Source organism: Misgurnus anguillicaudatus, chromosome 17 (genome assembly GCF_027580225.2).
Source record: "Misgurnus anguillicaudatus chromosome 17, ASM2758022v2, whole genome shotgun sequence".
Classification (NCBI taxonomy): Eukaryota; Metazoa; Chordata; class Actinopteri; order Cypriniformes; family Cobitidae; genus Misgurnus; species Misgurnus anguillicaudatus.
The window spans coordinates 32,983,091-33,006,161 of record NC_073353.2 but is presented as its reverse complement, the minus strand read 5'-3'; the positions used below and the strand labels follow the sequence as shown (position 1 = coordinate 33,006,161).

At 37.1% G+C, this 23,071-nt stretch overlaps 5 protein-coding genes across 5 annotated transcripts; 2 read left to right on the top strand and 3 right to left on the bottom strand.

Moving 5' to 3' along the window:
* Positions 1–1,358: 1,358 nt before the first annotated feature.
* Positions 1,359–7,713, bottom strand: slc40a1 (solute carrier family 40 member 1). The gene is made up of 8 exons (XM_073854637.1): positions 7,404–7,713; positions 7,208–7,275; positions 5,891–6,050; positions 5,660–5,775; positions 4,864–4,990; positions 4,323–4,571; positions 3,610–4,236; positions 1,359–3,424 (listed from the first exon to the last, which is right to left on the bottom strand). Exons 1-8 carry the CDS (start codon positions 7,435–7,437, stop codon positions 3,111–3,113), a joined length of 1,695 nt encoding a protein of 564 aa, XP_073710738.1. The 5' UTR covers positions 7,438–7,713; the 3' UTR covers positions 1,359–3,110.
* A 5,540-nt stretch (positions 7,714–13,253) lies between these two features.
* gemin8 (gem (nuclear organelle) associated protein 8) lies at positions 13,254–14,254 on the bottom strand. Its single transcript, XM_073854636.1, has one exon. It carries the CDS (start codon positions 14,118–14,120, stop codon positions 13,482–13,484), a length of 639 nt encoding a protein of 212 aa, XP_073710737.1. The 5' UTR covers positions 14,121–14,254; the 3' UTR covers positions 13,254–13,481.
* Positions 14,255–14,469: 215 nt separating this feature from the next.
* asdurf (ASNSD1 upstream open reading frame) lies at positions 14,470–15,855 on the top strand. The gene is made up of 4 exons (XM_073854634.1): positions 14,470–14,846; positions 14,967–15,020; positions 15,560–15,635; positions 15,711–15,855. The coding sequence occupies exons 1-4, from the start codon at positions 14,769–14,771 to the stop codon at positions 15,749–15,751; spliced, it is 249 nt and encodes an 82-aa protein (XP_073710735.1). The 5' UTR covers positions 14,470–14,768; the 3' UTR covers positions 15,752–15,855.
* On the top strand, positions 15,764–19,122 carry asnsd1 (asparagine synthetase domain containing 1). Its single transcript, XM_073854630.1, has 3 exons — positions 15,764–17,161; positions 17,262–17,443; positions 18,638–19,122. Exons 1-3 carry the CDS (start codon positions 15,764–15,766, stop codon positions 18,882–18,884), a joined length of 1,827 nt encoding a protein of 608 aa, XP_073710731.1. The 3' UTR covers positions 18,885–19,122.
* LOC141350156 (mannose-1-phosphate guanylyltransferase catalytic subunit beta) lies at positions 19,041–22,631 on the bottom strand. Its single transcript, XM_073854633.1, has 8 exons — positions 22,179–22,631; positions 22,000–22,089; positions 21,847–21,926; positions 21,659–21,774; positions 20,822–20,919; positions 20,660–20,728; positions 19,301–19,359; positions 19,041–19,216 (listed from the first exon to the last, which is right to left on the bottom strand). The coding sequence occupies exons 1-8, from the start codon at positions 22,368–22,370 to the stop codon at positions 19,096–19,098; spliced, it is 825 nt and encodes a 274-aa protein (XP_073710734.1). The 5' UTR covers positions 22,371–22,631; the 3' UTR covers positions 19,041–19,095.
* Between the last annotated feature and the right edge of the window lie 440 nt (positions 22,632–23,071).

Genomic DNA, 23,071 nt, shown 5'->3' with positions numbered 1-23,071 from the left:
TAAGGCGGTTTTAATTTTTCACTTTAGAATAAGGATGCATTTTTTAACATTAGTTAATGCATTAGTTCAACCTTCAACCTTTTTCAGGCCAAGGATGTATCAAATTAAGACTGTATATAATATTATTATTATTATTATTATTTATAACACATACTTTGTTATGATGGTTACGTTACAAAATTATTTTTAAAAAAATGGGCATACATAACATTTTAATTAACTGAATAGATTTGATCATGAGAAAGTTATGCCCTTTATACTTTGTTTATTTTATTATTAACCTTATATTTAAAAAAAAATTGCATTCAAACATTATTTGGAAGACCCCCAGTTATACAACCACGGACCCCCAAGGGTCCCCGGACCCCTTGTTGGAGACCCATTCATTAGTTAATATAAACTAACAATGAACTAATAATTCTACAGCATTTATTCTTAGTTCAAAATAATTTAAGAATTTACTAAAACATTTCGTTTAACTTAATAGATTTTATCATAAGAAAGTTAAGCCCTCTATTTAAAATGTTTATTTTCTTAGTAACTTTATATTTAAAAATAAATAAATAAAATAAATTTGCATTCAAACATTATTTGGGGGACCACCAGTAATACCACCACGGACCCCCAAGGGTCCCCAGACCCCTTGTTGAAGACCCATGCATTAGTTAATCTAAACTAACAATGAACAAACTTCTACAGCATTTATTCTTCTTAGTTCAAAATTATTTCAGCATCTACTAAAACATTTTTCAAATCAATAGTTAAAACTGTTAACATGAGTTATAATGCATAATGAACTAACATGAACAAATGTATTGGCATTAACTAGCATTAAACAAAGATTAATAAATGTGTATAACCTATATCACTCCTTGTGAGTTTGTGTTGACAAATACAACATTAAATCACTAAGGAGAAAATTGCATCTTATCTGTTTAGTGCATCTGGATCTTTAGTTCAAGCAAAGTAGACATTGACCTTTGCTCCCACTTTTGTCGCCAGTTTAAGCTTTTTAATCTAACCTATTTAAAGCAGAGGTTATTTTACAGGGCTGGTTCTTACAACATAAAGTCTGTATTTGTTGCATGCAAATTTAACGTCTTAACGTCCAGAAGACTGGCCTGTTTTGTTGCTCACTCAGAATGGGTTTCTGTCATCCACTTAGTTCCCACAAAATGAACACGAATTGTCTACGTGTTAAACAAGACTTGAAAAGCCTTCAAAGAAAATTAATAGCAAGGTTTTCTCAGGAATTTGACCCCTGTACCATTGTAGCTGGCGTTCTTCCAAACATCATTTCAAGCTGGTTTACACTTGAGTGGCCACTTGAACTGCTTGCAATGACTGAGACGTCGCAATTGGATGTAAATATTTTTTATTTCTGTACTACAAATCTTGAGCTGTCTGTCCATCCTGAAGGAGTGTGAACCACAGTTATTGCAAGCAATACACACAACGGGAGCAAAATCATCTTGCTCCCGAAAAAGAAACAACGCTTGCATATGTGCTTATTTTACATTCAACCGGGTGTTGTTTTTTTGTCTGTACAACATGTTTAATCTTTCCTTGTATGATTTGCGGGAAAAATCTTTTAGGATAGGTGGACAAAACTTCAAACTAACACGAGACACAAGAATATAAAAAATGTAGAGATGTAAATAAGGCTTCACATTCACAAAGAAACAGACAATGTATAATGCATCAATGTATAATGCATCTTACACAATGCACACAATATATATATATTTTTAAATTTTATCAGTAAAGTAAAACAGCAGGACAAAGTGGCTGATGTAACCTTTTGTCTAGTAGTATATTGAAAATTAATATTGGTCAATGCTAAGGATCAACTTGGCACCTGTGTTGGTAACCACCTGCACTGCCTAAAGCCAACAAACCAACCACTTTTGCTGACTCACAGACGGTCGACTGAATAAATCCGTTGTGCTGAGGTCCAACATCAATATTACATAACTGCTACAAAATACCTCACGTGTATGTCAAACCAACAGTGGTTTTCATAAGGATGCTGGTGGCACAAGTATAAAGGTTGTGGCTTTGAGACTGGCACGAGTACCAAGCGTCACTTAAAACCTACGTTTGTTTATTTTGTGTTACATGATTAGCATACTGATTTGAATGAAGGCAAATTTGAGGCGTGGCGGGCAGATGAAATCACAAGGTTCACGGCGGTAGTTTTAAGTGCATGCACCTGGTGCTCAGGATCCCATTCTTGATCACAAAATGCCAAGTTTTGATCCAAAAAAATTAAAAATTTCAGCCAGGCATTGCCTAAGTAGGCATTGAGGCGTCTTGTGCAAATGTTATAATACCTGAAGTGTGTAGTTGCGTTCATCTTCTGTATATTTAACAAAGTATAATCATGTAAAGTGCATGTGTAACAATCTTAAAAAATTAGAGTTGTGTGCTAAAAATCACTTTCGAATCAAACAGGACAGAAAATGAACTACAGTGCTATAAAAAGTGTCGATGGGCTGAGATATCAGGGCCTTCATTTTGAATGACAACAATATTTGGAATGTATACCAAGAAAACGGCTAGAATTCCCTCACTTCCAACAAAAGGTCCACTTTGGTTACAAACTGTGTGTCTGCATAGCTTTTGTATATAGTATAGCACTAGCACCACGAAAGCTAATATGCAATACTGACTACAGATATATAAACATATCTAATTGAATAACTAGTATACTCCGAATAACTATTAAAGAGACTTTACCCATAGTTTTCAAAACGAGCGAAGAAAATGCACTGCAAAACTTGCATGCCTAGTCTAAAGGTTTACTATGATCATAAAAACCATAAAATACACAAAACTAGAATAAATATGCTTGGTTTGCTTTGGAGCTCTTTAAAAAGTCATTAAAGCAAGACCCATAGCTTCCGTTTGTATCTTTACCCCTACAATTTGTTAGCCAATAATACAGCACCTTGAACACATCAAAGCATGCTTTTATATACATCAGTCAGTCTCCAACAGCTCTCCATTCAGCATTCCGATACGCAAGCGATAAGAGCTGCATGTTAGTAAAACGGATATAATTGGGTTCACGAAGAATACTCGAGTGGGAGTACGGTCTCTTTAAGGAGTTAAACGGAGTTTGGAAGTGAGGGAATATTGGGATCCGGCTTTTGCTCGGGTGAACAGAGGAGGAAGAGCCGACTCCTGAGGCTTTTATAGGCAAACCTGAAATACATCATATGTCCTATAGCTACGAAGGAAACGGAGATGATGACGAGAAGTCCGAAGGCCTCTGGATTTGGTGCGAGGATGACCATGATGAAGTGCAGGAGATCGAGAAGATAGTTCATTGAGTTCTGGACGCCGTTAATGATTCCTCTTTCTGACTCAATCACATTCTCTTGGATCAGTTGAGTCACGGTCAAGTCAAAAGACCAAAGGCCTGAAAAACAATTGGGGAAAATGAATCCAAAGTCATGTAAAATGTACATTATCGCAAACATGACTCAAAGGTTGACTTTATGGCTATAGTGATAAAGAGATCCGGATATTATCTTTTTCCCCTGATGACAATTTAGAGAATAAAACTCTTCAGTATTGTTTCCTGTTGGTTACTCATTTACTTACCAACTCTAGCAGCAATTACACCAGCGAAGAGAAGACTGACAGACAAATACGACTCTATTTGGGGGGCTTCCTCGAAAATGGTTGAGTTGACCGTTGGTGCAATGGTGGAAACCATGGTTGGGCTCTCACGCAGAGGCTTCCCATCTCCGAACAGATGTCTAAGAACCTCATCGAAGGGCGAGATGCTGAGATCAAAGGGGCTGCCGGGAGCGAAGACGGATGCCACGCAGAGTACGAGGCAAGAGAGCTGGGTCACTCCAGCGATGAAGCCCGTTCGGATCAGGCCGCACTTCTTTCTGATCCATGTGAAGGCAACCGTTCCGCAGATCCCAGATATAGCCGAGGCTCCCATGAGCAGACTGAGTACAGAGCCGTTCAAACCCTGTGTGTACGCGTAACCTGTAGTGATGCAGTCGAAGCCCAACACGGTCATGTAGAGGCACGCTAGAGCCATGCCAGCGAGGAAGATAGACTGATTGTAGTAAGCAACCCAGCCATCCTTGAAGGTACGAATCGGTTCTGATATTTGGTAGCAGCAACTGGGTTCCTTCTCCGGGTCTTTCTTTTTTTCAGCGGTTTCGTTCATGAGCTGGGAGCCTTCAACTGGAGCTTCACTGCTTCCGATCTCTGCAACATTAAATTGGGACACGAGATACAAAAAATTAATTTCTGAGTATATTGGCTATAAGAGCATATGAATAGCAATAGTTTACCTGTTTGTACGTTGAGCTGTCTCAACTCTTGGTCGTCGCAGTCCTTCTGTCCTCCCTTGATGGCCAGCGCTGGAGTCTTCTGATAAACCTTCCAAAGCAGGCAGTACTCCAGACACATGGAGATCAAGTTCCAGCCGGAGATAAAACCACAACCGATGAAATGGGAACCAAACGACATTATCTGGCCCACAAGCATCGGGGCCAGAATGTTGGTTAACTGGTCGATTATTCTGACGGTGGCATTCATATCTAGTAAGATACAAAAATATTAAACATTTATTTCTGGGAATGAATTTACTTGAATAACATGATGAAACTATGTTCTAGTTTTTATGGATTTCCTTTAGGTCAGTGGGTTCACTGACAGGTTTAAAACGTAGATTATAAAGAGTGACAGCTGATGCAGCACTTTGTAAAGATAAGACGTTGTATGGTGACAGCTGAGCAGTTGTTATGTATTTTATAAGCTTTTAGCAAATAGAAAGTTATGTGCAAAAAATTTTTGCAATTCAAAGGTGGAAGGCGTCCATTTGGTTCTGACCTGCCAATTTGCTCCGATCTTCGCCAGCCACCACCACCACCCAGTCCCTTTGAATGGCGATGGACATTGCTGTACTGGCCAGGTTAGCGATGTTAGCAATGGTGATGACCAAAATGTAGCATGTTGTCTGAAATGCAACAAACATGGAGATTAAAAGATGTTATTGTAACAATAATAGGACATCCACTTGTTACAAATGCCCTTGATGTTGCCGAACATGATTTTCAGGCATAGTCCACAACGTATACGGGTATCTGCTATATGGGTTTTTCCAAACTCGGTGACGTACAAACAAAAAGCAGGTTTTGTTTTCCATTGAGTATTTGAAATTACAACTTTCCAGCCCTTAAACTGTGTCAAAGGACAAATATTGACCAAGCAACAAGCTTTATGTTCATGTGACAACACTGGATTCTGCTGACAACACGTCAGCGTTTGTTAGGAAGGTGTCGTGTTTCACCCCTGACGAGAACATGAACTTAAGTTGAGCCCATGCAGGAAAAGGGGGGTGGGCTGCTTTTTCGGACTGACCCAGCATTGCTTTTATGCATGTTTGAAATTGTTACTAAACTTTAAATTATCCAGAATACCAGTTTAGCCCTACCAAACTTAAAACAGTAATTTAGTTCAGTGTAAGGAAATATCGCAGAAACTAAACTAAATAAAAAGAAAGTTTTGCCCTTGGACATTGCATTTTGCCAGAAACTACAACTATGTGTGTATAACAGAGGGTCATTGTTCTGATAACTAAAAATAACATCAAACTATAAATAAGATGCAACGTTTAGGCACTCACCAGCAACCATCCACTGTACATGGTAGAAAGCTGCTCTTTAAAGTGGAAAACGACCATCAGCAGCACGCCGCAGAGAATGACAGAACTGTTCTGCACAACCAAAGACGTCTGCGCAACTGTAATGTAAAAAAACAAATCAGGAGAGTTACAGTAAATGCATTAATGAAGAATAATTATTTATTTAACAGAACCTCAATAATGTATAATGCACAATAAACATCTGGAAGTTACCTTTTAGTCTGGGATTTTTGTCCACCCAGTCACCAATAATAGCGCCCAGCAAGAGGACAGACCCTGCGACCACCAGACCATACACGGCTGTGAGGAGTAAACTATTGCCATAGAGCTCCACCAAAAACACGGCCACAGCAAAATTCCACATGCGATCCCCCTGTAATCAAAAAATACAATAATAAATCAATAGTACACATTATTTCTTTCTACATTACACCACATTAGATTCAGTAGTAGTAGTAGTAGTAGTAGTAGTAGCAGCGCAGTGTGACATGTACAGATATGCAAAATAAATAGCCTAGATATACATATAATTTCTATGTGAATATACAGAATGTGAAATTATGTGGAGAATATGTAAAAATATATAATATATATAAAATATATACTATACAGAATGCATAAAAGTACAGGGTGCATATACATATAAATATATACGAATATGCAGATTATAGATAATATATACAGTGATATATTACCCGGGATATATGTATATATAGAATACAGAATGTTATGAATATAAATATATATATATATATATATATATATATATAGATTTTATATATATTCATAACATTCTGTATTATATATATATATACATATATTCCAGGTATATGTATATATATATATGTATATATATATATATATATATATATATATATATATATATATATATATATATATATATATATATATATATATATATATTAGTTGTCAATCATATTTATGCTATATTTTCAGTGTATTATTATTTCAGTAAACCATTACAATAAGGTATCATGCAGATAAATGAGAAATGTAAAGCTACTAATGTTAACAGATACAATTTATAGATTTAAAAAAATTGAAAAATTGGTAGATATTAAGATTAATCCATGTTGTTGAGGTATTATTTACTGTTAATTAAAGTTAACTAATTCCTTACGAAATTTAACCATGTTTTTGGTGTATGGATTAGGCTACCTTTTTTTGTAGCAAAGCCATGGTTATTTTGTGGTAACAATGGCTTAACTATTATAGTAAAACCACGGTTAATTTTCGAAAGGCGTGTAATAACAAATTAAATCTTTTGTACCTTATTAAGTGATAGCATTATTATTATTATTGTAACAATAAAAATAAACGAAAAAATATACATATATATACCATAAAAAATGGCATACTACATAACACGATAAATAGATTTATTGTAACAAATATAACAATATATAATACAACAAATACAAATTTTGGTTTTAGTTGTGCGGCTTTAGTGACTTACAAGTAGCCTACAATAGCTGTCAAACACAGATCCTAATGTAAACACGCGCTTACCCAGGTTGACATCGCATGGCCGAGGTAAATAAGGAATTTCGAAGATGTGAAGAATTGGGAAGTTCTTTCTGGAAAAAAAACACAAATTCAAGGTTTTATTGTTTGTCAAGCAATGCTTCATTTATCGTTTTTGCTACAACGCGTAATGTACTACATACATGCATTGCCCGACTAATCCATAAATCCCATAACTTACCACAGCAAGTTCTCTTTGTCTCGGAGTTGTCCATGTCGCTTTATATATTTGCAGTATTTTGTTCGGTTTTACTTGTCAGGGTTTAAATTCCTCTGCAGATTTCGCGATAAACAAATCCTCGTTTCAAATATTTCCTGGCAAAAACACGAATATTTCTCTTTTCTCCTCTCCAAACTTAGCTATCACTGTAGCTGAAGTTGGAGAGAAATAGCCTTAGATGAAGCCTAAATGTGTGAGATTAAATAATTTGCGAAAGCGGTAGAACCGCGCGCACGGACCGTGTTTACTGCTGTGACCGGACGGACTGCTGTTAAATATGCTTATATATATACTCCTCCCCCTTCCTCCACGCAACAAAAGGACAGCCAGTGTTTCCGTGACACAGCAGTAGCCTACATTTAATAAGACAAGCTCATCTGATGATCCGAGGTAAATTTCTTGAATCAGATTTTATGAATGCACTAGATACATGATCGGATGTGTTCATGTTTATATCTATAGGCTATGTCTTATATCAGAGTTGAAAATCTGTCACTGCCTATAATAATATTTTTAATTTTTGTTAATATTAGGTAATTACAATGAACAATATTACAGCATTTATTAATCTAGCATTTATTAAACCAAAATTAATAGTTTATTTACATTTTATACATTTTTGGTAACACTTTACAATAAGGGTCATAATTTAACTAACATGAACAAGTCATGAGCAATACATTTGTCACAGTCTTTATTAATCTTTGTTCATGTTAGTTAATAGAAATAAAACTGTTCATTGTTTGTTCATGTTAGTTCACAGTGTATTAACTACCGTTAACAAGATTTTAATAAAATATTAGTAATTGTTAATTAAAATTACCAAAAATTACTGGTTTCAAAGATTAATAAATTTTGCATACGTGCAGTTCATTATTACTTCATGTTTACTAATGTAGTTAACTAATGAACCTTATTGTAAAGTATTACCACATTTTTATATCAAATTTTGCAGGTGCTAATATTATTTAATGCCCTGTGAGCTAAAATAAACAAACAGTGACAGCTGTATTTGCATTAACCAACATAAACAGAGATTAATCTGTGCTGTTAAATATTAATTTGTGAAAACTAATGCATTCACTAAACATTAAATCTATAGCACTGTGCTGCTTTCTAGTGACTTTCATTTCAGTCTACTTTTGATTTCTGTATAATTTTTTTAAACTGTGGGTTGCCAAGTCACTTGTGATTGTGAATAAATAAAACAGCCCAAATATTGAATATCAATTAGAATATTTGATATTTTAGCATAAAGCATTTTAGTGTTGCAATTAAACCTAAATTTCATTAAGACAATGAGAAGACAACTTGTGTATATTTTCTCATATTTCCAATAAAAAGCCCAGCATTGGGTCAAAGGGAACAAATGGCTTGTTGAACCCAGTCAAATTCTATCTTAATTTAACCCAATGTCTGGGTTTGTCCCTTTTTGACCCAATTCTGGGTTGATACAAGCACATTGCCTTGCCCTCCAGACAGTTTCTGAACTCTGCAGTTCAACTGGTTCTGTCTTTACCTGGAGATAAGTGAACTGTGGACGCCTTATCTGTTTCGGAAATGTAATTTTCAAGATCATGTGGTTTTTAACATTGAGAAACCATCAGTCAGTTTTCTTTTAAGCTGTACTCTGTTCTGTATTGGAGCAATGACAGCTATTTCCCAACATCTTGGCAGTGCTCTTCCCAATAAAATCCAGATCCGGTCTATTTAGGCCAGTGCTCCTAGTAAAAAATGATAACAGGGGCCCTCAGCAGGGAAGCAAACATAACTTATACAAACATAAAAAGATATAGTATACCCAAAGGGTAATGTATGTCTAGTAATGTATATGATTGTGAAAAGGTTTTGCCCACCTTTACTGGTTTAAAGAAAGTTGTTGCTTTATTGCATGCTCACTTGCAGTACCTGATTATGAGAGGAACTGCAAAGTAAGTCTTTATAATTTCTCAAGATTATTTTACACTATAAAGGTATACACCAAAAATGCTGGTTTATTATTATTCGGGTCAAAAAGGGACAAACCCAATTAATGTAACCTATGCTGGGTTGTTTTAACCCATAACCCAAAGCTGTGTTTATGCCTTTTGACCCAACACTGGGTTGAAAATAACCCAGCATTTCTCAAAGAAGATGCTTTGTTTCAGAATTGGCTACGTGAAAGTCATGGCAAATTCCATATCATGATGTGTGTTCTTTGGTAAATCGGCACAGTCTAAAACACGTTTATTGTGTATGTTGTTTACTTTTATTGTCGTTTTGTAAATAACAATACATTAAAGTTACATCGTTTATACGTTTTTGTGAACAGCAATGAAACAAAATGCATTATAAAAAGGCCTATAAAATGAAAACTGAGTATGATTTATCTCTTTGGGTACTTTTAAATAATGACAAAAGAAAACAAAAGCACGCACATGGACCTCACATGGGTCGCCAAAAAATCACACCCAATGCTTCAAAAATATAAAAAAAAAAGATTTAATAAGAGACTGGCGTGTGTAGAGCAGTCTTTTATTTAAAAAAAAGAACCATTCGAATAGTCATTTAATTAAATATTTTTTATATTTTTGAAGCTTTGTTGTACTGTTAAATAATAGCATGCAATGATAGGATACATTCAATAACAAAGTAATTATATTATATTTTGTTCATGGTTATAACACTGTGTGCCTGCTTTGTTTGCAAGCAATGACAAGACAAAACCTAAAACCTGTTGTGGTTTTGATTAAGAAGTCTGACAATAGGGAAGCATCCCATTCATGGAGGACTCTAAGCTGAGTCACGCTGCGTGCAGATTCACCCTGTCCATAGAAATCTGAGACGAGGAAACAGATTACTCAGTTCACAGACTTTTTATTGTTTCCCACCACAATTTTACTAACGTGTTCTAGCTCTGCTAATCTGATGGATTCACACCTTGATTCCCTATATCCTTTACTTTTAAGCACATAACATCAACACATAACATCACATCTATGACATGAAAGAATCGACCCACATTGATAAATCTATATTTTCATGCCTACAATCTATAATCTATTTAAGATAAAAAATTTTTTAGCTATTTCTAACTTGATTTTCTTTGACCTGACATTCCAGCTGTAGGCTACCCCAAATCATTTCCTAACCCTGAACATTGACGATATGATAAGGGTGCAAACATTACACAGGTGTGCGGAATCAATACACAGTCACCTGTTGCAATGACCATGACTGAACCCAAACAAACTTGTGTGTTTGGGATATTAGCAACACTTGAACAACACTGTCCACGTGATTTAGCACTTAAGCCTTTATGGGTGACCACAATCAACAGAACTATACAGGACAGGGGCTAATGCACAATCAACAGAACCACAAACACAAACACTGTAATTCTCTAAATGCTGGTCTTCAATGTCGCGACTCATGAATGAGGTTTAAAGTTTACGAAACCGGAGAGTGGGATTTAACAGGCATTAAAAACAGGAATGCTTAAATTAGAAATGACAAATATGAAGGACTGAAGAAAAACAGATTTATTACAATGACTTCCTGCATAGGTTTAATCTATGTACGGAGTTGGCATTTAAAATTTTGATAGGTTAAACTTACTCATATACTTGCAAAGGAATATGTATAGGTCCTTTAGCTCCTGTAATCTTTTAATAATCTTTTTGCCTTTACTAGTATACCCAATATTTAGCTCTCCCATTTGTAATCCGCTTTGGATAAAGTGGTCGGCTAAGTGAATAAATGTAAGCGAATGTGACGTAATGACCAATGTATGGTAACCCATGTGACCTTTGTATTTAACCCATGCAGTGAGTACTGAACACACACACATCCGGAGAAGTGGCCAGCTATAGCATCCGGGAGCAATGGGGGACAGGTGCCTTGCTCAAGGGCACCTCAGTCACAACCTGCCAGTGAAAGACTCAAACCGGCAATTCTCGGTTACAAGCAACCATTAGGCCATATCTCCTTATATGTATGAATAAAGAGTCTTAATTATTCTGTGAACATAAAAAATTTCCCACATCATTTTAGATGTTTTGCACTCAGTTATTAAATCTGTTTACCCTTTTACTTTGGGTTTGGTCGTTTCAAGTGACAATAACTTTTTAGTACTATTGGGTTACCGTCCTTAGTGGTTATAAAATATGTTTGAAGGCATTGTGGTGTTGACCTGGCTGAGCTGTTATTCTTGGAAACCAGATTTCGTTATATTGCACGAACACTATACAAAACAGCTCCAGGCAGGTGTAATAGCATGTTTATTCAGGCCTTTCCCCTTGATTTGGCTTTTTATTATTTTTTTAAATATAAAAGTCTTCTTATTTTATGATAATAACTTATGATTTATTTTTCTTTCTAAACACACTGATAGTGTGACAGTTGGCATTATACGTTACTCTCTAACATACTTGATTCTGATTGGTCACTAGAGAGATTTCAAGGTCTGCTGTTCCCCGATAACAGCTGGGTAAACTGATAACACAGCAATACACATCTGTGTACTGCAAAGCATCCTGACCATTACTTATGGCAAGTTCACACTACATGACTTTAAAGGGGCCATGGCATGAAAATCTAACTTTTTCCATGTTTAAGTGCTATAATTGGGTTCCCAGTGCTTCTATCAACCTAGAAAATGTGAAAAATGTCAACCCAGTAACTTAGTTTTGGGTAACCATTCTCTGCAACAGTGCTTCTCAAATAGTGGGGCGGGACCCCCAGGGGGGGCTCGAAGCAACACCACGGGGGGCGCGCGAGACCCCGGGGAAAATACTTTTTCAGGAAGTGATTTTTTTTTTGCACTGTCACTTAAAGACATTATCACGCTGATAAGCCGCTTGAGTTTTTATTATTATTTATTGATTATATTTAATTTAATTTTTCAGTATCAAATGGTCAAAAAATATTATACTTTAAATAAGGATTGTGTTTTTTCAGGCAAATTGATGCATTTTAAGTCTTTTTTGTTACAGACTAAAACAATGTTAATAAAGTTATTCTTTGTTGTTGATCGATATTTCTATTTTTGTGTTTTCTTTAATGTTAATAAGGATACAATGTTTTGCAGATGTGTCATTTTATAGACAAATTATACTATTTACAGTCACGGCGGAGAGTTGGGGGGCGCGAAATGTTTAATTCTTCCTAGGGGGAGCGTGACAGAAAATAATTGAGAAGCACTGCTCTGCAAGCACGTAAAAAAATAGGTCATTGAAACTTGGCTCTCCTTGTGATGTCATAAGGAGATCTTATAATAATAATACCGCCCCTTAATCTGCACTGTCCAACCACAGCACAGCCATTTAGTGCAGAGAGAAAGAGAGAGATAGAGAGAAAATAATTCAACGCACAATTAAGTTTCAATTGCAACAAACCACCATGATTGCGATTAGTGTTTGCTTACCAGCTCATTTGCATTTTAAAGGACACACCCAAAATGCCACATTTGTGCTCACACCTAAAGTAAATTTTAACTTGTTATAACAAATTATCTACATGGTATTTTGAGCTAAAACTTCACTTGTGCACTCTGGGAGACATATTTATTTTACATCTTAAAAAAGTCTCATGACATGGTCCCTTTAAACATCGGCCGCTAGATGGATTCTGTATCAATCTGCTGTTTCTATATTCATGCCAGATTTTAATTAGGTACAAATGAGCGAATTCATTCTTTTAAAATTCTAAGAAAAAAAATGTGTGCCCAATTATTTATGTGGCAAGTAGTTGTGTAATAAGTGGGATAACAAAAATCCAGCCAGTTGTTATTGCAAAATAAACCTCTTCAGGCTTGCTTAAAAAAGACGTACATATAATTAAAAAGGTTTTATTTCAATGCAATGTTTTATTATTCAGTTACATTAATCAACTAAAGGAAATCCCTGTATTATAAAAAATGGATCACAGAAGGCAGTTGACAACATGAAAAAAAATCACACTGAAACAAAAGACATAGTATGGCAAATTCTATACAGTCTATTATCAGGTCAGAAAATGGGTTTAGATATGGGTATAGGCTACTGATGGAGATTGGTCATTTTACAAGTTTAGTGGTATAACAGGCCAGTACTTCGGCTGCTTTTTGTCACAGTTACGGTCAAAGGTGAGCTGCATAGCTGTCTCCATCCCCTGAATCTTTGCTGCATCTTTGCCATACAGCTTCTTCATTTCTGCAGTCCTCGTCTCTCCAGGTCGTTCAGAAGGAGGCAGGATGCTCTGCCTGGAAACTCTGTGCAAGTCCTGGTCGGCCAGTACATAAGAGTCCAGCTCCTCTGCGTTCATCTGCTGTTGCTTCTTGAGCTTTTCCCTGTGCTGCTCTGTTTGTTCAAAGTATTGCCGCAGCTCCTCAGAGATGTCCATGTTGCTGACATTACACTCAATCTCACTCTCATCTGAACTTTCATCGGTCTCGCTATCCGAATCAACAATCTGTTGGTTTTCGTTTGTGGCTCTGTCTCCATGATTGTTCACCCTGCTCTCATCTGCTTGCCAATCTGAGTACCGTTGCACAGCGGATGGGTACATGAAGAACAGGGACTGCATGTAGCCAGCCTCCAATGCTCTTTTGTATGTCTGCTTATGCCTCTGATGCCAGTTCATGGCCTGTTGGTAGTGCTGCCAGTAGCGGGAATAAACTGGATGGGCATACCACAAATCCATTTCACCTTGACTGGCCATTACGACAGATCGACTACTTGTATGTATCCGTTTCCGGTTGATAATAAAGAGATCAATTAAAACAAGACAGCACCAGATAGCAGTTGTTTCTGAAAAGTCGCATGGTTCCTCTAAAACGAAACCCGCCCGTTTAATATGTAATATTCGAGACGGCGCTGCGCAGACTCATCGCTGTATTATACCAAAGTACCGCGAGAGTTTTTTTAAAAGTTGTGATTTTTGCATCACTCTCGCGGTACTGTGATATCATAGTTGCGCAATCATATGCAGGCATTTGTCGTAGTTTTAAAGCGCCACACTCTTGATAGTCGCTACATCATTTGTGTGCGACGAAAGGTTCCACTCAGGCTAGAAGGGATACAGCTGCAACCAAATCTCGCGAGAAGTTGGGTTTCGGGTTAGGTTTGTGGTAGAATTAGGACGAAAACAGCTGTTCTGGCTAGAACGTATACAAATACCGCCTAAATATCGTGAAATGTCGGATTTAGGGCTAGGTTTGCGGGTATGATTAGGATGAAAACATCGCTCTTCCGGCGAGATTTCACGAGACTTTGGCCGTAGCTGTATTCCTTCTAGCCACAACCACTCATCCACTGCTACTGCCTGTGAAAATGTTTCCCTAAACAATCCGAAAAGTTTTGATATAAAATGTCCACTCAAAACTTCCAGCGAACAGAAGTCGATGCTCAGGAAGAGCTCGCGGTAAAAGAAGAACTTAACAAGAAGGTTATTAAAACAGTTTATGTACCATTTCATACGTGTCTGACATTAGCGGTCACAATTTAAACACGTTTGTTTAATTATTCTTGTTTGTATTGACTGTTTACAAACATTTGCGATTCACAGATCAAAGAACAAAAGATTGTAGTCGACGAATTGTCCAATTTGAAGAAAAACAGGGTACGTAAGTCGTGTTATTGAACTATGTTCGTCATTTTACAGCCACGTGCCAAGTGCTGTCTGTTTTAACGTAGATGGTGGAAACTCAAAGCTGCATGCATGTATACACATTTTAAACAGGTTTCAGATGAAAATGACGCTACAGTTGTAAAATTACCCCTATGATGATGTGTGCAAATTTGCTCAAATATCATTAATATCAGTCAGGGTAAAAGTAATACACTACAAATATACTAATTTAAAGTATAGTTTTTTGCTGCGTCCGAAATTGCCTACTACCATACTATATAGTATGCAAAAAGCACTACTTTGCCTACTATATAGTATGGAAGTAGGTGGTTTGGACGCAGCGTTTACAGTTGTACTTAAGTGCACTTGATAAAGTATACTAAATATTAATAATACTTGATTTGATTTTTAGTGTATGGAAATAAACCGTGACTCAAAATATCACAGTTGATGTAAGTGCTTAAAAAAAGTATAATTGAATTAAATTGTATTTAATTTCCCCTTTTTTTTTTTTACCTGGTTTCGCTTAGAGAGTCTACAAGCAGCACCCCAACAGCAATATATTCTTCATGGCAGACAAGGAAGAGGTTCTCAGCTCTTGTAAAAGTAAGTTTCACACTTGAACAATACCACGGTACAAATTTGACTGCCTCTAATACTGTCGTCATTTGTTTCTTACAGAGGAATTAGACACCATGAGAAAGGACTATCAAGATATATAGGACTGTGTGAAAATGTGTGGGATCTGTTGTGTGGTCAGTTTGACCACGCTGCAAAATCCACTCGAGGAGAGTGTGCGTGAAGAGCTTAAAAACAGAGGACCAAACTGTAGCCAGGACATCACAGAAACAATATTAAATCCAAATTGCAGTCTGCATTTTTCTGCCCATGTCCTTCACATGAGGGGTTCCTTGACCCCTCAGCCTCTTCAAGACGAAAATGGTAATTTGCTACTTTGGAACGGAGAGGTTTTTGGTGGTCTTACAGTAGGGGAGGATGAAAATGACACACAAGTTCTTCTCCATCATTTGAGAATGGTGCAGAGTGCCTCAGATATGGTGTCTTTACTGTCACAACTGAAGGGACCCTGGGCCTTTATCTATTACCAAAAAATGGAACGCTGTATTTGGTTTGGAAGGGACTTTTTTGGAAGAAGAAGTCTCCTTTGGAAATTTAATTCGGAAAGATCGTTTTTCACACTCACGTCAGTTGCATCCCAGCCAGCGGACAACATTAATTCCCAATGGCAGGAAGTACCACCTCATGGAGTTTACAGGTTCGACCTAGGGACATTTACTTTTGAACTTTATCCATGGGTTTTTCCAAGTGACAATGAGCCAAATCACATACTGGAATCGAAATGGGAAGGTTTTTCCAGTTCTGTCTCTGTAAACATAAATAGTTCTGGACTTTACCTGACCTCCCCTGTTTGTCCAATGAACACATCTATTTCTCCACCTGGAACTGTTGAACATGACCAGAATGCCTCACAAACCTCTATTGAAAATCTGAAAGGACTTCTAACAAATGCTGAGAAGAGACAAATGGTTAACACGCTTATTGATGTTCTCAGTGAGGCAATCCGTAAAAGAGTACAGTACTTACCTTCTCAAGACCAGTCGGCTTTCCCCTTAAACAATGCCAAAGCTGATGTTGCTGTTCTCTTCTCAGGGGGAATTGATTCAATGATTTTAGCCGCCATTGCTGATAGACACATTCCTGCAGAAAAACCCATTGACCTGCTCAATGTTGCTTTCAAAATTCAAGATGCAAAGGTGCCGCCCAAGTCCTCGAAGAAAGGAAAGAATAAGAAAAGCGACCCTGATGATGTTGCTAACGCAAAATCAAATCTGCAAAGCCTAAACTGTTTTGATGTACCAGACAGAGTTACGGGTAGAGCTGGTCTGCAGGAACTAAAAAATCTTAATCCGCAGCGCAAGTGGAACTTCATCGAAGTCAACGTAACTCAAGAGGAGCTTAAAGAACTGCGTCAGAAACGCATCTGTCATTTAGTGCATCCTTTGGACACCGTTTTGGATGACAGCCTTGGATGTGCCCTATGGTTTGCGGCCAGGGGAAGTGGCTTTATAAATGACGTCACTGAACAAGAGCATTATACTTCAGAGGCAAAGGTAATGTTTGTGGTTACATTTAAATAGTATAGGCTTAAAACCTCTGCTAGGCCTTGGTCACACTGTTGGTTTTCATGTATAACATTGTGTCTTCTTGCAGGTGGTTTTGACTGGCATCGGAGCCGACGAACAGCTAGCTGGATACTCTAGACACAGGGTGCGGTATAAAACCTCTGGGCTAGAAGGGCTTGTCAAAGAGCTGGTTATGGAACTGGGCCGAATATCCTCAAGAAATCTGGGAAGGGATGACCGGATCATTGGGGACCATGGAAAAGAAGCCAGGCAAGAGTTAAATTTTGACACTAAATAAACAAAATTATAAGTGTTAAAGGAAAACATCACCGTTTTTCAATATTCAAAATCAGGAATGAGACCATCTTTGGAAAACTCAAATTTTATGAAGAAAATACTCTGCAATGGTGTTGAATAATGAGTGCACATGGTTCGTCTTAAAGCATATTAAAACACCATATAGACATATAAACAATAAAAAAACCTTGATTTTCACCTCAGGGGGACTTTAAAGGATAGGTTTGGTGTTTTGCACTGAGAGCCCTGTTTTTAGATTGTTTGTGATGGAGTGGAGCAGTTTTGGCTGAAATTTCGACGTGTGGTGCTGGCCCGAGAATTTTCGGGTGTTTCTTGTATCACCTCCCACCTCTATAATGGCTCTGTGGGTGCACAGGAACAATCTTTCCTAAAATGCATTAAACTTTCATTTACAAAGACGTGAAACTCACCGAGTGGTCGGGGGTGTTCACTGATATGCTCACACAGGAATCGCTGCAATTGATGCTTTCTAACAGATTTTATCGTAGTTTTTGCCAACTCCATTGACTTGTATTAGATGTGCTGTGAGGTACGGTATTACTCCGCGCCGGGAACTTTGTTTGTATTCTTGCAATTGGAAAAGGCGGATTATCGCCACCAACTGGGCTGGAGTGTCTATTATTCAAGCTCTCAGCAGAAGAATGTACGGGTGTGAGGCGTTTGGAAAAATAGGTCCACAAGTTTACAACGAATGGTAAAACACCTGTTGGAAAGCATCTTTTGCAGCGATTTTTGTGTGAGCATATCAGTGAACACCTGTGACCACTCGGTGAGTTTCACGTCTTTGTAAACATTTTAGGAAGGATTGTTCCAGTGCACCAACACAGCCACTGTAGAGGTGGGAGGCGAAACAACAAACACCCAAAACTCTCGGGGCAGCCGCACACGTCAAAATGTCAAAACCGTTCAAACAATCTGAAAACAGGGCTCCAAGTGCAAAATACCAAACCTGTCCTTTAAAGGTTTAGGTTATTTGAATATGAAACCTCTGTTTAGCTTGTTGTAAATCATACGATGACAGGTAATAATGACCTTAACTGTGAAACACTAAACAACACCAATAAAGAACCATAAAAGTAGTCCACCTGATGAATCTGGTCTATGAAATAACATTGTGTATAATAAATGTTTTTCGTTGAAACTCAGATTTCCGTATTTGGATGAAGATGTCGTCAGTTTTCTTAACAGTCTGCCTGTGTGGGAGAAGGCCGATTTGTCTCTACCCAGAGGACTTGGAGAAAAGTTGTTATTGAGGTTAGCAGCTGTTGAGCTAGGACTGGGACTCTCGGCTCTGTTACCTAAGAGAGCCATGCAGTTCGGCTCCAGAATCGCCAAGTTGGAGAACAACCACGAAAAGGCTTCAGATAAGTGCCAAAGGCTTGCCACAGTGTAATTTAACATTATGTAAGGACTTGGAACATTAGGGTTAGGGTTAAAAGGTAATTTAATTTTAATATAGATACACTGTTGGTCTGTTAATCTACATTTTAGAAGTCATTACTGGTTTGGGTCATTGAGTACAAATCAATTCATTCAATGAGAATACAAATCAAGTTTGATATCCAGTTTTATTCTTGTGCAGAGTTTGATTGTAATTGTCTGGACTACAATAAATAAACAGTTGGATTTTGTAGTTGGTCCTTAAAGTATTTGTCACATTCAGTGTATGATGCAAGATTCCCCACGTCAAATCGACCAGATATCCTTTGAACATACACGGGTCTCCTGAAATAAAATGATGTAAGTAATATTATAGAATAACAGTAAACATAATGTTTTACCAGTGTCTGCAAACTTAATTTATTATACCTTAATATAAGCCATGACAGGAAGTTCCCTGGTGCATCCCGTTCTTCAATGGGTGCGTTCTGCATGAAAAATGTTACATTAAAACAGTGGGTCTCATTTACTAATAATTGTGTACTAATAGTTGCGCTGGTCCACAGAAAATTTGATTTTTACGGTTTTGTAGTCCATTCAGCTGATCCCGGGTCTGGCAGTAGCACAATCAATTGAATCTGATTAGACCATTAGCATCGCGCTCGGAAATGACCAAGGAGTTTTGATATTTTTCCTATTTAAAACTTGACTCTTCTGTAGTTACATCGTGTACTAAGACCGACAGTTACTTTAAATTAGCAGGGGACTATTTTCGGGCACTGCATAATATCATTGCGCCTCCTGCAGCCATGTTACGGCAGCAAAGTCCTTGATTATTACGCCAGAATGAGAGTATAGTTCCTAGCCATATCTGCCTAGAAAATCGCAACTTTTAATTTTCCGACGGTCTTAGTACACAATGTAACTACAGAAGAGTCAAGTTTTAAATAGGAAAAATATCAAAACTCTTTGGTCATTTTTGAGCTAATGATGTGATGCTAATGGTCTAATCAGATTCAGTGGATTATGCTAAGCTATGCTAAAAGTGGTACCGCCAGACCCGGAGATCCAAAACGATAAAAATCAAATATTTAACTCTAGGGGAGCTGGAAAATTAGCATATTTTCAAAAAAAGTCGAGTGCCCCTTTAAGCAGACGCTTTCATATAGAGATTTAAAAAGTGAGAAAGGAAAGTGTGAAGATTTGTCATTACATGCATCTTCTTTGTGTGTAGAAAAAATAAGTAGGCTATAATAATGTATATATAATGTATATTATAATAATAATATAGATCATGTATAATAATATATAATACAGAAAATATTATAATATAATATAGAATCATGCAAATGTTATATATTAACATTATTACAATATAAACAGTGGTTTTAGGTTTTCTTGAATTTTTGCATACATCTAGAAGAAATGTTGATACAAACGTTTTTGTTGAATCATGATTTGTTCGTGAAAACATCAAATTTGTGCGTACGTATGCTTAATGAATGAGACCCAGTGGTACTCAAACTGGGCCCCTCCTGGCACTATATTTTTTATATGCATACATTTCTCATAATTCTGTAATTAAACCTCAAAAAATATAGCTACCAACCAACAGCACTTCATTGTATAATATTTAAATTTTAAGTTTGATTGCTTTATTTTGTTTGTTGATTGTTTTATATCATGAATTTTCTTTCGGGGGCCACGACGGGATGCACCCTACACAGGTAGTGTTTGAAAGCCACTGCATTAGAACATCTGGAAGTGTAAAATAACAACAAGCTCTACCTTCTTCTCATTGAGAAAGGTGTCTAGAAGTGGAAGTGAGGTCTTTGAAAACAGGTAGAAACAAGGGCACTGTAAAATGAATGAAAACAAATAAGGTATATTATATTATGATACGTGTATAAGACATAACACAATTTTTTTCCTAACAAATGTAAAACACACTGCATTGCGTGCACTTGTTTCACTTGGTCGAGGCTTTTCCTTCATGCATTGTACTTTAAGGTCTTCATCCAGTTCCAAAATCCCATACTTGGAAGTTTCTGAGCAGACAAATGTAGAGAATACTTGATGTGGAAATTATAAATGAATCATTTAATGTGCATTTTTCAATGAAAAATCTGACCCTGGACCACAGAACCAATCATAAGTAGCATGGGTATATTTGTAGCAATAACAAACCATACATTGTATGGATCAAAATTATAATTTTTTATGCCAAAAATCATAAGGATATTAAGTAAAGATCATGTTACGTGAAAATATTTTGTAAATTTCATACCGTAATTATTTAAAAAATGTTGGACAACTTCAAATGTTTATAAATCTCTTAATTTCTATAATATAAAAAAAAATGTACCCTTATAACTAGTTTTGTGGTACAGGGTCACAAATGAGTCTGTAAATCAGTGGTTCTCAAACTGGGGTCCGGGGCCCCCAGGGGGGCCGCGAGATGGTGCCAGGGGGGCCCCAGTTTTATGACATTTTATAAAATACATTAATTTATCATGAATTCTGTGTAATTAAACCTAAAAAAAATAAGGCTAACAACCAACAGCACTAGTTTTGTATAATTTAATATGTTTTGTTTAATTAAAATGTTACATTTTAGAACAGTTTTTGTCATAAATTTTCTTTGGGAGGGCCGCGAAGGAATGCACCATACACAAGGGGGGCCGCACGCGGAAAAAGTTTGAGAACCACTGCTGTAAATAATCTAAAGATCTGAGTCAAAGTCTGAGTCTGTTCACATGATTGACATCATTCTGCACTCATACTTACCCTCATTTTTGCATTGGTATGACAGCACTAAATTGCTTTCTTTGTCTTTATGTTGCACTTCAAAGAACCTCTCTGTGAATTTTTGAATGCTGAAATCCTCTTTGAATAAAGTATCTCTGAAAAATAATAATAAATTAGTCAAAGTATAGCAGCAATGCTTCAAAACTTCAATCTGATGCTACTCATACCCTCCAATAACAAGCAAGTGATCATCCACAGCACAGAGCTTGACCACTAACTGCAGACAGGCAACAGCCCCAAGTCTGTCCTGCAGATATAATTAAACGGGAATTAAAAAATATATTTAATACCGATGCAATGGTCTGTTTTACTATACTTACCTCATTTTTTGTTGTGCCATCAGTTATAACTTGAACATTAGGGAATTCTTTGGCCCACAGTTGAAATGCTTCATGGTAAAGATCATTTGTCTGTTAACGCATGGTGCATTTGATTACCCACAATTCTTTGGTACATCAACTAGGTATATATCATTTAAAAACTGTTATTATGAACTCACAACTACATATACTGTGTCCACACATGCTGTTTTTGTCAAAGCCTGAAGCCAGTGTGAGATAAGAGCACACGGACCAACAGGAAGCAGTGGCTTGGCAATTCCTTCCAGTTTCTTGAAATTCCCAGTCGTGTCATTCTCGATATCCCTTTGCAGTCTTGTTCCATAACCTGCAGCTAAAATGACAGCTTTCATTGTCAGTAGAAAATATAACAGGAGGAATTATCAACATGTGATTTTCAATAGGTCTGGTAAAGTCTAAAAGTTGTTTGGCTTTCAGATTTCGTGTGACAATCGAGTGCTGTCTTTTCTTGGTCAAAGGTTGCTCAACTTTGTTAGTTGGACCCAGAAATGCGCTTTCTCTTGCAAAGACTATAAATATTACCAAGATGTCGCACTATTATTATGAATTGTACAGTACGGCGCTGAAAAGAAGGAAGTCCCGCCTTTCAGTAAAAAGAGCCAATCATCAATTCTATTCCATAGGGGAGGGGCTCGGCTCTGAGTGTTGTCAATGGGTGCGCATGCGCATGGAAAGTTTGAATATCCTCAAAAGTATTTGTGGCTTAATTTGAGCGTAAGAGAAAAAAAATGGGTACAGTTGATGTTAGGTTTAAGTGTTGGTCAGAAATATTTTGTTTAATTGTGACCTTAGCGAACGATTATAAATACATCAGTCTTTCCCCATTAAAGACGATAAGAATTTGTCGTGTAAGACTGTACCATTTGCCGGAGTCGTTGCAAAAATGGCAGCGGAGTGCGGAGACTTTTCGTAAAGGACGTCTCCACGTCAACACATCTCATTAATATTCATGAGCTAAGCTTGCGCGCTGCACTGACGTGTCCGCGAAGACGTACAACGTCACCATCTAGCGGTCGATTTTAAGCATTGACAT